The 14,442-nt window shown below is 38.9% G+C and overlaps 1 protein-coding gene across 2 annotated transcripts in view; it reads right to left on the bottom strand.

The window, feature by feature from the left end:
- Positions 1-1,390: 1,390 nt before the first annotated feature.
- ECD (ecdysoneless cell cycle regulator) overlaps positions 1,391-14,442 on the bottom strand; it is a 30,962-nt gene continuing 17,910 nt past the window's right edge. For both annotated transcript variants that reach the window (XM_059397733.1, XM_059397734.1), the window contains exons 10-14: positions 8,531-8,637; positions 8,215-8,395; positions 6,377-6,444; positions 4,424-4,638; positions 1,391-1,678 (exon numbers count right to left, since the gene is read on the bottom strand). In XM_059397733.1, coding sequence (XP_059253716.1) covers positions 1,448-1,678; positions 4,424-4,638; positions 6,377-6,444; positions 8,215-8,395; positions 8,531-8,637 — 802 coding nt within the window. In that variant the 3' untranslated portion in view covers positions 1,391-1,447. The remainder of the gene's footprint in view (positions 1,679-4,423; positions 4,639-6,376; positions 6,445-8,214; positions 8,396-8,530; positions 8,638-14,442) is intronic.

A 14,442-nucleotide genomic window follows, 5' to 3' on the forward strand; every position in this document is an offset into this window, starting at 1 on the left:
GTTCAGATGTGCATTTTTGCCTTATGAAGTGAGGAAATAGTAGAAAGTGAGAATCTGGGGCAGAGGGTGAGGAGGGAGAAAAGGAATCTATTTGTATGATAAATACTGAAGTCCAGGTTCCAAGTGTGGAACAACTGAAGTGATGGGCAGAGGAAATACTGTTAGGTCTGTTTGAAAGCAGGACTGAATGGGAGAGATTTATATCTTCAGACAATTTCAGGTACTAATTTGTGATAAAAGACAAAAGTGCCAGAGATCCCAAGATTATTCATACATTAAAGTCTACAGGACTAAGCAAGAGATTCTAGAACTAGACAAGATGAAGTGCTGACTTTCTCTTTGATCCCAAAAGGTCACTGCTTTTGCCATTGCCAGCAAATTATCAGTGCTTTGGGGAACTCAAAGTGCCTTCATCAGGAAATGTTGAGGGATAGTATGTGATGGGACTTGATTGTCCTCTTAGTTTGGCAGCTTGCCCTGACCTGAACTGAACCAGCATGTAGAAGGGAAAAGCACTCTCAAAAGAGAGGTCCTGAGATTTCTTCATATCTTGCGGTTAGAAGAAAACAGTTCAGGGTCCATGTGTATAAACATCTCCCAATCTTGTCTGTCTCTGGGGGTATGTTTGTGAGCACATGTGTACACATCCCCAATCTGAAAATACTGATAGAAAGGGGAGTGTGCAGGATTCCTGGTTATGAGTGTCTCAAACTTACCATGGAGTAACTGTTTGCTTTTGGATTAACGTGTTGTTTTGGAAAAGCTGAGAGAGGCTCATAGAAGAGCTATGACATTGAACTTTGTTTCCTGGCAGTGAGTGGAAAGAGGGCTTTGCTTCTTAGAACTCCAAGGATATCTGAAAGTTGAGGCAAAAGAGGGCAGGCTTGGGGTACTGAGAATGACAGATAAATAAAAGGATCTTTGGTACAGGGCCTATCTGGCTGGACAATATTCATGTGGCAATGAGTGATAAAGGTGCTAAGGATAAAAAGGGCCACTCAGTCCATGAAGGAGGAGAGCACAAACAGGTAAAATATTAGAACAAATGTATTTATCACTGGAGTGAACCTGGCTCAAGGTCATTTCTGGTAACGAATAAAAAAGCAACTCACTCATTTCTCATTTTTGCCTATGACCCTCCTTTCTCTTCCTTTAATCCTCAATAAAGATAAACTTAATGTTCTAAACACAGACTGTATAAATCTCTCGGGCTGTCCAGGGGCTTGATTTTTCTCTCTTCTACTGACTTCAAAACCTTGTATGTACCTCAGCTGAGATCACAAAGACTTATGCAGAGTGGACAACATTTGGGGTTCACAGAGAAGTTAGCCTGTGAAACTTGTATTAAAGAAACATTTTAACTAAATGAGTCATCGAAACTAGACATGAGCACAGTTGAGACTCAATATTTATTTAAGAAGAAAAAAAGAAAGGCTAGGTGTGCTGGCTAATCTTGCATCGGCTTACTTGTAGGCCTGTGATCAGTGTTATCAGGCAGCTGTACGCCCATGCTTTGTAAAAGGTTCGATGCAGGTCCTGCCAGTCCAGCTTGGGAACTATAGGATTCCAGTATATTTGAAACCAGGTTCAGGTCTACATCCACTGGTGTCATAATAGATCCTCCTGTACCAGAATCTTCCTCATCTGAATTATTATTGGTAGTCTGGGATAGAGGTTCCTTATTTATGGAGAGAAAACAAAATCATGGGATAATAGGCCATTAGATTAGATGGTAGTTACAATAAAACCCAAGCAACAATGTAAAACTGAATTCTAAATTAAAAAGGAAATTTCTCATCCTTAATAACAGAAAATAAAAATGAGGTCTAATAAACTTCACAATTTAATATACATATTAGAATTTGGTTCCAAAGATTTTTAACACACTTCTTTCTAGGAAAAGTTTCTATAAAGTGGATTTCTGCCGTGTTTTAAAATAGCCTAAGGGAGATAACCAAGGCTAAGGAGACATAGCTTGCCTAAGAGTTTTTTGTTTTTTGGTTTTTTTGACAGACAGAGATCACAAGTAGGCAGAGAGGCAGATAGAGGGCGGGGTGGGGGGAGGTGCGGAAGCAGGCTCCCCGCTGAGCAAAGAGCCTGATGTGGGGGTCGATCCCAGGACCTTGGGATCATGATCTGAGCTGAAGGCAGAGGCTTTAGCCCACTGAGAAACCCAGGTGCCCCTTGCCTAAGAGTTTTAAAAGAGATAGGCAAATATGAACATTAAGAAAAAAAAAAAAGAATCTGGGATGCCTGGGTGGCTCATTTGGTTGAGCAACTGCCTTCAACTCAGGTCATGATCCTGGAGTCCTGAGATCAAGGCCTGCATCAGGCTCCCTGAGCAGCGGGGAGTCTGCATCTCCTTTTGACCCTCCCCTTCTCGTGCTGTTTCTCTCTCTTTCAAATAAATAAATAAATCTTTTTAAAAATAAATAAATAAATAAATAGAAGAGAAGCTGATTTTTTCTCTAAATGAAAGAAACTAATTTCCTTTTTTTCCCCAATGAAAAAACTTCAAGTAAAAACCCAAGGCTCTGTGGACTCAAACCACCAAGAATTTGAATTGTTACTTGAACCTCTGTGGTTTCACAGGTTGGGGAAAGAATGTGAAAGACTGTAGCTTGATTTATAGGCCTTAGTATCTTTGCTATTCCAAGTGCACCCCAGGAATCAGCAATATGCTGATTACATGCCTGTTAGACATGTAAGATCTCAGGCTTACCCCTAGACCAACTTAACCCGAATATGCATTTTATTTCCTATACTTTAATTTCTTTTTTATTTTATTTTATTTAAAGATTTTTTAAAAATTTACTTATTTGACATTTAGAGATCACAAGTAGGCAGAGAGGCAGAGAGAAAGAGGAGGAAGCAGGCTTCCTGCTGAGCAGAGAGCCCGACGCAGGACTCGATCCCAGGACACTGGGATCATGACCTGAGCCGAAGGCAGAGGCCTTAACCCACTGAGCCACCCAGGTGGCCCTTAATTTCTTTTTTACTTCACTTTTACTTAGATCTTTAGATGGCTCATATACATATCAATATTTTAGAAACACTGCTTTAGATAAATCTTAAAGATATGGTTTCTTGGTTTCTATTAGGTTTGGGCAATATTTAAAGTGATTATTGTTTAAATGTGGTTTAGATGATGAAAGCAAGGTGAATAACACTCATTAAGGGCCTTAATATGGATTTCACTGTTGGCTTATTTAGTTCTCACATTAATTCTACAATTTAAGGATTACTGGTTAATGGATATATATTCACAGTGGAGGCTGAGCTGGACTTCAAACCCTAATCCCCAAGACTCCAGGGTCCACTCTCTTACATAATGTCTCTTAGGTCCAGGTTAGACATTGCTGGTATAAAAACTAGGATTAAAAAAATGAGTGGAAGGGGCGCCTGGGTGGCTCAGTGGGTTAAAGCCTCTGCCTTCGGCTCAGGTCATGATCCCAGTGTCCTGGGATCGAGCCCCGCATCGGGCTCTGCTCAGCAGGGAGCCTGCTTCCTCCTCTCTCTCTGCCTGCCTCTCTGCCTACTTGTGATCTGTCAAGTAAATAAATAAAATCTTAAAAAAAAAAAAAAATGAGTGGAAGGTGAATTCTTAAATTGGTCCTAAATTAAGAAAACATAAAACAAACACTATTAAGATTTGAAAATAACTTGGATTTATTTAAGATCCTTTCTGTTTTTATTTTTATTTATTTATTTTTTTAAAGATTTTATTTATTTATTTGATAGGCAGAGATCTCAAGTAGACAGAGAGAGGAGGAAGCAGGCTCCCTGCTGAGCAGAGAGCTCAATGTGGGGCTCGATCCCAGGACCCTGTGATCATGACCTGAGCCGAAGGCAGAGGCTTTAACCCACTGAGCCACCCAGGTGCCCCTTATTTTTATTTTTTTAAAAGACTTTATTTACTTATTTGACAGAGATCACAAGTAGGCAGAGAGGCAGGCAGAGAGAAAGACAGGGAAGCAGCCTCCCTGCCGAGCAGAGAGCCCGATGTGGGGCTCGATCCCAGACCCTGAGATCACGACCTGAGCTGAAGGCAGAGGCTTAACCCACTGAGCCACCCAGGTACCCTCCTTTCTTTTTTTAAAGTCTGTGTAAGGTGTTAGTAGTAGAATGTAACCACAAACCAGTCTGACCACACAGTATGAGTTTTTTTTTAAATCATTAATGGATAACATAGAATAAGTAATATAATAAGCTTATATTTGGGAGAAAGAAGTTAATAATCCTTCATCCTATTAGGGAAACATTAGCAATCTTATATTCTTATTTATTTCAAATTAAAAAATCAAATTCATCACCAATAAGAGGATAAAAATAAAAAAAAAAAACCTAAGATAAAATACAGTTTCAGTTCTTCTTCATAATACTAAGATATTCAGATAGGGGAAGAGGTTAAACACTCACGTACCATTTGCTTCTGGGTGGTGAAACTTTTGCCGATACTGGTATGTGCCAATTCCTGGTCCATCTGGGCCATGTATGACTTGAGATTATTAAGAGTTCCTTTCACAGATGCATCCTCCTCAGTCTCCTGTGTTTTAAGATCCAAGTCATCATCACTGTCTAAATATTCAAAGTCTTCCTCATCCAGATCATCGGAGTCTGATTCATGAGAACTTGGCCCTACACAGACCCCAACACAGAAAGAGCCAAATGGTAATTTTTTCATCAGTGATTATATCTCTCAAAGAGTTAAATATTATCTGCAGAAAAGGACCAATATACAGAGATAAATTACTTCATAAAACTCTTTTCTGGAAAATGGTACTGTGGGTAGATATTTGCAGAAAGGTACACAGGCTGAGATGAAAAATATAGCTTTATTTTTTATTATGAATTTGATTACTAAAATTTTTTACTTAAAAAACTTAAAAGCGGGGCGCCTGGGTGGCTCAGTGGGTTAAGCCGCTGCCTTCGGCTCAGGTCATGATCTCAGGGTCCTGGGATCGAGTCCCACATCGGGCTCTCTGCTCGGCAGGGAGCCTGCTTCCTTCTCTCTCTCTCTCTGCCTGCCTCTCAGTGTACTTGTAATTTCTCTCTGTCAAATAAATAAATAAAATCTTTAAAAAAAACAAACAAACAAACAAACAAAAAAACTTAAAAGCTACAGAATACATGAATATATTTTGATATAAATATCCAAGCCATATGGAGTTGTTATTGTCTCACTTCTCACTCTCTTCCCAGAGTTAAGCATCTTTTAATAGTTTGGTGGGTACCCAGCCTTTATGTAGTTCTGTACATACATATAAAAACATAAGGGTGTATATATATGTATATACACACACACACACCGAACCATGTTTGCTTTTCCACTTAGTTATATGTCATGCAAGTCCTTCTTTGTGAAAACATATAGATGGACCTCATTCTTTCCTAAGATTGTGTAATATTTCATAATACAGTTGTACTATTATTTATTTTTAAAAGATTTTATTTATTTATTTGACAGAGATCACAAGAAGGCAGAGAAGCAGGCAGAGAGAGAGGGAGGTGGGGGAAGCAGGCTCCCTGCTGAGCAGAGAGCCCGATGCGGGGCTCGATCCCAGGACCATGGGATCATGACCAAAGCCCAAGGCAGAGGCTTAACACACTGAGCCACCCAGGTGCCCCCTATAATTTATTTAACCATTTCCTTCTTCATGGATATTTAGGATGTTCTACTTTTTTCTACTACAACGCTATAATCACCATTTTAGCACATAGTGTCTTTTTCATAGAGAAAAATTCCTGGAAGCAAAATAACTAAGTCAAAGGTTATAAACTTTCTAGAGTTCCAAACTGTCTTGTGAAAGACATCTTACACTTCCACGCTCACAGTTTGATAGTACCCATTTCTTCAACCCTTTGAGAAAACTGGGTATTGTCAATATTTTAAATCTTTGGCAATATGATAGGCAAAAAAACAAGTTCTTATTTTGTATTGTACATTTACTTACTAGAAACAGTTAAGTATTTTCAAATATTTATTTGTCTATATTTCTTCCTCAAGGCATTGCCTGTTTATATCCTTTGTTGATTTTTAAAATTGGGCTATTTGTCTTTGTATTATTAGTGTTAAGTACCGTACATCTAAAAGAGAAAAAACAGTGTAACATGGAAGCCAAGGTGAAACCATCTCTAGCCAAACAGCATTCATTCATTCAACAAATACTCAATGAGCAGCTACTATGTTAGGCACTGAGCTAAGTATCCTCTACAAAATCATTCAACTGCACAGAAGTTCATGGTTGAAAGCAATTCAAAATAATCAAGAGAAAGCAAATACTTTGATTTCCAAGAGACCCAATGCTCTAGTACTCTAGCAACAGCCTTGATACTTACAGTTTCAAAATGAAAATAAAATCACACTGTAACTTACCTAAAATCTTGTCAAAATAATTTAAAAAAGAGTCTGCATCAAAAGTGATTGGAGCCTCAGAAGGTTCTCTGTAAAGATTAAAGGAGAAAGACCATTTATCTTGAACACAACTCTCTGGAACTTTCTTTTTTAAAGCAGTGCCATTCTTAGGAAAACTACTAGAGATATGATCTCAAAATAAGTGCAGCAAGAAAAACTGTAGTTTAAATGGTCTTGCAGGGCAAAAGAAATGGGAAAGACTGATGAAATAAGAGTAAAGGGTGCTTGGGTGGCTCAGTTGGGTAAGCATCTGCCTTTGGCTTAGGTCATGATCCCAGGGTCCTGGGATCAGGTCCCTCATCTGGCTCCATGATCAGCAGGGAGTCTCCTTCTCCCTCTGCCTCTCCCTCACCTCTTGTGCTCACAATCTGCCCCTCTCTTGCAGAAATAAATAAAATCTTAAAAAAAAAAAAAGAAACAAAAGTAAAAATTTCACTTTGTTTATGCACATTTAGCTTATGCTGATTTAGATACCTACCTACCCTGCACCTCCCACAAGACAAGATAGATAGATAGATAGAATTAGCAGAAGAAATCACATCTCTGAGTTAATTTAAAAATAAAGTCTGTTTCTTTAGGAACTAAACTTTTAAAAAAGTTAAGAACATACTTTTTCTTATCTCTGCTTTCTTTCTCTCTTCTTTTTTTTTCAAGCTAGCTCTATGCTCAGGGTGGAGCCCAACATGGGGCTTGGACTCATAATCCTGAAATCAAGACCTAAACTGAGATGAAGAGTCAGAGGCTTAGCTGAGTGAGCCACCCAGGCACCTCCACACCCCCTTATCTTTGCTTTCTTTCTTTCTTTCTTTTTTTTAAAGATTGTATTTATTTATTTGACAGAGAGAGACACAGTGAGAGAGGGAACATAAGCAGGGGGAGTGGAAGAGGGAGAAACAGGCTTCTCGCAGAGCAGGAAGCTCAATCCCAGGACTCTGGGATCATGACTTGAGCCAAAGGCAGACACTTAATGACTGAGCCACCCAGGCGCTCCTTATCTCTGCTTTCTTAAAAAGAGAACACTGAACATGAATTTCAATCTTCTCATGAACATCATCTCAAGAGCATCAACACGAATAAAGATATATTTGCTGTACAACTGGCAATTCCAAATACCTTACTTTCCTATTACTTGCCAAATGTAATTTCCCATTTCTTCTGTTATTATTTCTTCCTTTGATAAACTCTTTTAACGCCCTCTTTTGAATGTGAAGCTTCCCATCGGCTTGGGGGTGGCAGACTGATTGGAAGTATGGGTTTGCTGAGAGCTAGATGTTAAGAGACCATAAAGTTCTGAGCAAAAGTTTAAAGAATAAAATACTCAATTTCCTTGCACAGCTCTGTGATGGACATTTTTAGATCTGTTGAGTAGCCTCTCTGACTCACTTTAAGAATTGCAAAGAATCAGGCTATTAGAAATACAACTCCAGGGCGCCTGGGTGGCTCAGTGGGTTAAGCCGCTGCCTTCGGCTCAGGTCATGATCTCAGGGTCCTGGGATCGAGTCCCGCATCGGGCTCTCTGCTCAGCAGGGAGCCTGCTTCCTCCTCTCTCTCTCTCTGCCTGCCTCTCTGCCTACTCGTGATCTCTGTCTGTCAAATAAATAAATAAAATCTTTAAAAAAAAAAAAAAAAAAGAAATACAACTCCAGATAAATTATCATGGTACTAGGCAGTAAAAGAGGGAAACACAGCAGTACAAATCATTTACTGAAAAGAAAAACAAGAGTGGAAATGGCAATGACTAGATGACTTCAACATCTGCATTCTAGCTACTCAGATATTTATACTCTAACACAAATTACCGAGGCAGCTCTGCTCCTTTGTGGGTTGAGACTTTGGAAATGAAAGCTTTCATGCTTTCTGAGACTTGACTTAAGTCATAATTCTCTTCCTCCTTGGAAACTGGCTCAGCATCTTTTTTGCCAGCAGCTTCCTGCAGCAGCTGGTCCAGCTGATCTGGTGAGAGATCTAACCACTGGTCATCTGAAAAAGAAGAAAACATGACACTGCCATACCACACTGAACATGGCAGATACTCTCAGAAGAGGGCCTTGTGAGACTTAGTGGAATATTTTCATTTTTCCTAACCCTTCTGCTCTATCCTGGTCCACCACTTACCATCTTCTGGGGGAAGATTAGCTTCTTCCTTCTTAAGCTCTTCTATATCAAATGGTATGGTCTGTAATAAGGTTAAGATTTCTTCACCTGGGCTCATAGCAAGAGAACTATAAAAAATAAAAAACATGGGGATATTTTTATAAGACAGCTCAGAAAAATAATCACAAAAAATAGTATTTTAAAGCGGGAGGAATAATCTAGTCTAATTTGTTTTTGTTTTTTTTTTAAGATTTTTATTTATTTGACAGACAGACCACAAGTAGGCAGAGAGGCAGGCAGAGAGAGAGGAGGAAGCAGGCTCCCCGCGGAGCAGAGAGCCCGATGCAAGGCTCGATCCCAGGACCTTGGGATCACGACCTGAGCTGAAGGCAGAGGCTTTAACCACTGAGCCACCCAGGCGCCCCTCTAATTTGTTTTTAAATAATTGTTTTATAGATCCCCTTTTTCTTAAAAATTTTACCAGGAACTCTAGAATGTAAAAGGGCTCAAAGAAAAACAAAGGAAACTATCAACAAACTGAAAAGGCAACCTACTGAATGCAAGAAAATATTTGCAAAAGCATACATCTGATAAAGGGTTAATATCCAAAATAGAAAAAGAACTCACACATCTCGATAGTAAACAAAAAATGTGATTTACTTTTTAAAATTTATATTCAATTAGCCAACATATACTATATCATTAGTTTCTGATGTAGTGTTCAATGATTCATCAATTAAAAACAATCTGATTTAAAAATGGGCAGAGGACCTGAATACAAGATATACAAATGGCCAACAGGCACATGAAAAGGCGCTCAACATCACTCTTCATCAGGAAAATGCAGATCAAAATCACCATGAGATACCATCTCACACCAGTCACAATGACTATTACCAAAAAGACAAGTCAGTTGGTAAGAATTTGGAGAAAAGGGAAGCCTTGTGCATTGGTGGGAAAAATGGGTGCAACCAGTATGAAAAACAGTCTGGAGATTCCTCAAAAAATTAAAAACAGAACTACCATCTGACCTAGCAATTCTACTTCTGGATATATATATATATGGGAAAAGAAAACAAGATATTGAAGAGATGTCTGCAATTCCCTTCTCTGCAACATTACTCACAATAGCTAAAGACATGGAAACCACCTCAGGGCCCACCAGTGGATGACTGGATAAAGGAGATGTACATAATTAATATAATAATAATAAAAAATAATAATCAATACAATTATATTATAAATACATATAATATATACAAATGTATTATTCAGAGAAATATATGTGAGAAAGAAGGATAAAGAAGAAATATGAGAAAGGAGGATTTCAATATGCTAATGGAATAAAGCAGAGAATGACAAACACCGCATGGTATCACACGTATGTGGAATGTCAAAAAAAAAAAAAAAAAGTAAACCTCATAGAAACCGAGTGTAGAAAAGAGAATGCCAGGGGTTAGGGAGTGAGGGAAATAAGGAGGGGCTGGTACAAGGGTACAGAGTTTCTGAATACCATCTAAGGATCTAATGTAAAACATGGTGACTGTAACACTGTATCATATAAACGAAATCTGCTCAGAGAGTAGAACTTTAATGTTCAAATTGCGCCACCAAAAAGATAAATATGTGAGGTGATGGAACTGCCAATTAACTAGATCTCTTCACATGTGCAAATATCAAATCACCATGATGTACTCTTTAAATATCTTACAATTCTGTTCCTCAAATTATTTTTCAGTAAAGCTGAGAAAGAAAAACTGCTTTGACTGAAATGGGAGTTTAGAAGCTCAGAGGTTATCCATTTCAGCTTTGCCTTTGGTTCTGTAGCAGAAAGCATGGAAGACAATTATGAAGCTGCTGACAGTACAGCTCTTTCAATTTATACATAGCATACATACGAGGAAAAGAAAACCCAGAAGAAAGTATGAACTAAAATTAATATTGCATGTATGAAATACTAGGTTAGCACTTTATTTTATTTTTTAAAGATTTTTATTGATTTACTTGACAGAAAGAGAGAGAGCACAGCCAGGGGGAGCAGCAGGTAGGGGGAGAGGGAGAAGCAGGCTCATCCTGAGCAGGGAGCCCGATGGAGGGCTTGGTTCCAGGACCCTGGGATCATGACCCGAGCCAAAGGCAGACACTGAAACGACGCCCAGGCGCCCCTAGGCTAGCCCTTTAAATACAGTTTCTTATTCAGTTCCCTAATTACTATTATGAGGTAATTATCCTGGTTACAGATGAGAAAACCAGAGCTCAGTGAAGTTCTATAATGTCTGAAAGGTCACTGAGTTAGAGCAAAGTCTTGAAACCAAGTGTTCAGATACTAACTTATGATCCTTCTACAACAAACTGATGAAGAAATGCACACAGATATCTGTACGATGAGTATGTTATTTTATTTTACTATTATTTTTAAAAATATTTATTTATTTGCCAGAGAGAGAGAGAAAACAGAAGCGGGGGAGCACAGGCAGAGAGAGAGGCAGACTCCCTGCTGAGCAGGGAGCCTGATGCAGGACTCAATCCCAGGACCCCTAGGTCATGACCTGAGCCAAAGGCAGATGCTTAACCAACTGAGCCACCCAGGCATCCCAAGCATGTTATTTTATGATGGCAATGTGACCTGTGTATCTAATGGAAACCTGTCTGATCTATTTAGAATGGAGCAAATCAAATTATGGAATGGACTTACATTCATTTAAATAAAGATTTGCATACCTTGCTAAATCATGTAGGTGACAGGAAATTATCCCTGCTACATATTATGCAAATATTACTAGGCGAGAAAAAGAAATACACAAGTAACTGTAATAAATTACACAGTATAAAATCGTATTTATCTTAGAAAGAGAAGAGAGAGAATGTAAGCAGGGAGAAGGGCAGAGGAAAAGGGAGAGAGAATCTCAAGCAGACCACCTGCTGTGTGCAGGGCTCAACCTCATGACCCTGAGATCATGACCTGAGCTGAAATCAAGAGTTGGACCAAATGCTATGAAGAATCACAGGAGAAGGTAATTAATTACAGTAACTACAGAAAAGTTAAAAAGAAATGATAAAGACAATGGAAGTAGTTGAGTTAGGCCTTAAAGAATGGGGTGCGGGGGCACGCCTGGGTGACTCAGTTGGTTAAGCAGCTGCCTTCGGCTCAGATCATGATCCCAGCGTCCTGGGATCGAGTCCCACATCGGGCTCCTTGCTCGGCAGGGAGCCTGCTTCTCCCTCTGCCTCTACCTGCCATTCTGTCTGCCTGTGCTCACTCTCTCTCTGACAAATAAATAAAATCTTTAAAAAAAAAAAAAAAAAAGAATGGGGTGGGGAGCCTGGGTGGTTCGGTCAGTTGGTTAAGTGTCCAACTCTTGATTTCAGCTGAGGTCATGTTCTCAGGGTCCTGAGATTGAGCCCTGCACTTAGCAGGGAGTCTACTTGAGATTCTCTCTCTCCCTCTGCCCCCTTCCCTACTCACACAGGCTCTCTTTCTCTCTCCAAAATAAAGCTTTGTTTAAAAAATGGGGAAGATGTTTTCTTGAGACTTTTTATTTATTTATTTTGAGAAACAGCAAGTCCATGAGCAGAGGGAGGGGCAGAGGTAGAGAGGAAGAAGCAGACTCCCACTGAGCAAGGAGCCCAATGTGAGGTTCAATCCCAGGATCCTGGGATCATGACCCAAGCCTAAGGCAGACCTTAACCAACTGAGCCACCCAGGCATCCAGAATGGGGAAGATTCTGACAAGTAAGATAGGGTAGAGGAATTTCAGGCAAGGGAGAAAATGAGCATTTGTATAAAGGCAAAGAAGTGAGGAACATGTTCACAAAGCAAATGGTGTTCAGTCTGGCAAAAGCATCGAAGATGAAGCTGAACAGATGGACAGGAATGAGAGCACAGTGAGCCTGAAATGGCTAAGTTTGGACTCAATGAAATAAGTAGTGAGTGATCACTGATGGCTTCTTTTTTATTTTTAATTTTTGTTTTAAGAGATTTAAATAATACAGACAAGTCCAAAAGATACAGCAGAAAAAAATGATACAACAAATGTCCACATCCTACCACCTAGAATTTTAATATTGCTATACTTACTTCTAGTCTAAAGGTATGACTGATTAGCCTTAACACAAAAAATTAAACACAACATATGCCCATACTTTAAAAATTTATAGATAAAGCTAATATTTTTCCTTTGATGACCAACACTATCAGTTCCAGTCTGTTTCATTATTATCCAGAGGTGACTGCTCCCACAAATAATCCTTCTGGTCCACTGAGCATGTGAGTGCGCGTGCACACGCGCATGTATTTGTTATATTTGTTGTTGAGTGTTCTCTTTCCCTGGAATTTTATTACCCCCAGATACCCGTATGCCTCATTCCCTCACTTCATTTATATCTCTTCTCAAATAGAACCTCCTTGGAAAGGCCTCCTTGACCAACTTATTCAGAATAGCAGTCTAGGGGTGCCCGGGTATCACAGTTGGGCGCACCAACTCTTGGTCTTCGCTCAGATCATGATCTCAGGTTCATGGAACTGAGCCCTGCATCAGGATCCGTGCCTATACCTCTCTCATACACTAATGAAACAAGATGGGATCAGGAGGGAGACAAACCATAAGAGACTCTTAATGTCACAAAACAAACCAAGGGGAGCCGGTAGGGGAAAGAGGGGGAGAGGGAGGGTGGTGGGGATATGGTCATTGGGGAATGTGCTATAGTGAGTGCTGTGAACTGTGTAAACCTGGCGATTCATAGACCTGTACCCCTGGGGCTAATAATACATTATATATTTATAAAAAAATTAAAAAATTAAAAAAAAAAACACATGACATTTTGTGTCCTAAACATTTTTATATATATAGCATCCATACTCTACATATTTACAACTTGCCTTTTTCAATCAACATGTTTTCAAAATCTATTTATTTAGATCAGTGGTTTTCAACTGGGGACAGTTTTGCCCCCAGAGGACATCTGATAATGTCTGGCCATATTTTTGGTTGTCACAGCTGGGGGTGGGGTAGAGTGTTATTGGCATTTATTGGGTAGAAGCCAGGGATGCTGCTAAACAACATATAATACACAGAGCAGTCCCCCACAAAAAAGAATTATCTGGTCCAAAATGTCAACAGTGCCAAGGCTGAGAAATCCTGGATTAGATTTATGTACATTTAGCTAATCTCTGGTTAACTAATGGATTGTAATCTATCATATAACTACAACGTAATTCATTTATCTATTATTGATGGACACTAACACATTGTTCAGTTTTTAACTATTACAATCTCTAATAATTTTTAGGAGAGTGACTGAAGATGATTGAAGCATATTTCAAACATTCTCTTGGGTCTAATGGTTGCATTGCAAATTAAGAGTTGCTAGCCATTGGAAAACAAATTTAGGTATTGCCAGAGTAAGAAATGAGTGAGAGGGGAAAAAAAAAAAAAAAGAAACAAGTAATTAGAGTAGCTACTAAGAGTAAAAAAGAAAAATGCAAGACACAAGATAGTAATAAAAAGGATCAAGAGTCTGGATCCAAGGAGAGCCAGGAAGTTTAGGTGATAAGGAGGACGGTAGCACTTTAAAAAGAGACTGGGAAACAGTCTGTGATACTAATCCAGGTTTTGTTTTGTTTTTGTTTTTGTTTTTAAGAAATCACATCATCACAATTTTAATTGCATATGTTTTCTTTTTTTTAGTCAATTAAAACAACCATTTTATATTATTACTATTTTTATTAACATATAATTATTATTTGTTTCAGGATTACAAATAAGACTGTGAATCATCAGTCTTACACAATTCACAGCTATGGTGAGTGCTATAAATTAATCCAGGTATTTAAAAAAAAAAAACAAATACACTGGGAATTCAAAAACAGGTCTGGAGAGAGTTGTGAGTTTGGTTTTAAACTGTTCAGAAGTTATCCTGGTTTGGGAATGGGA

Source organism: Mustela nigripes, chromosome 4 (assembly GCF_022355385.1).
Source record: "Mustela nigripes isolate SB6536 chromosome 4, MUSNIG.SB6536, whole genome shotgun sequence".
NCBI lineage: Eukaryota > Metazoa > Chordata > Mammalia > Carnivora > Mustelidae > Mustela > Mustela nigripes.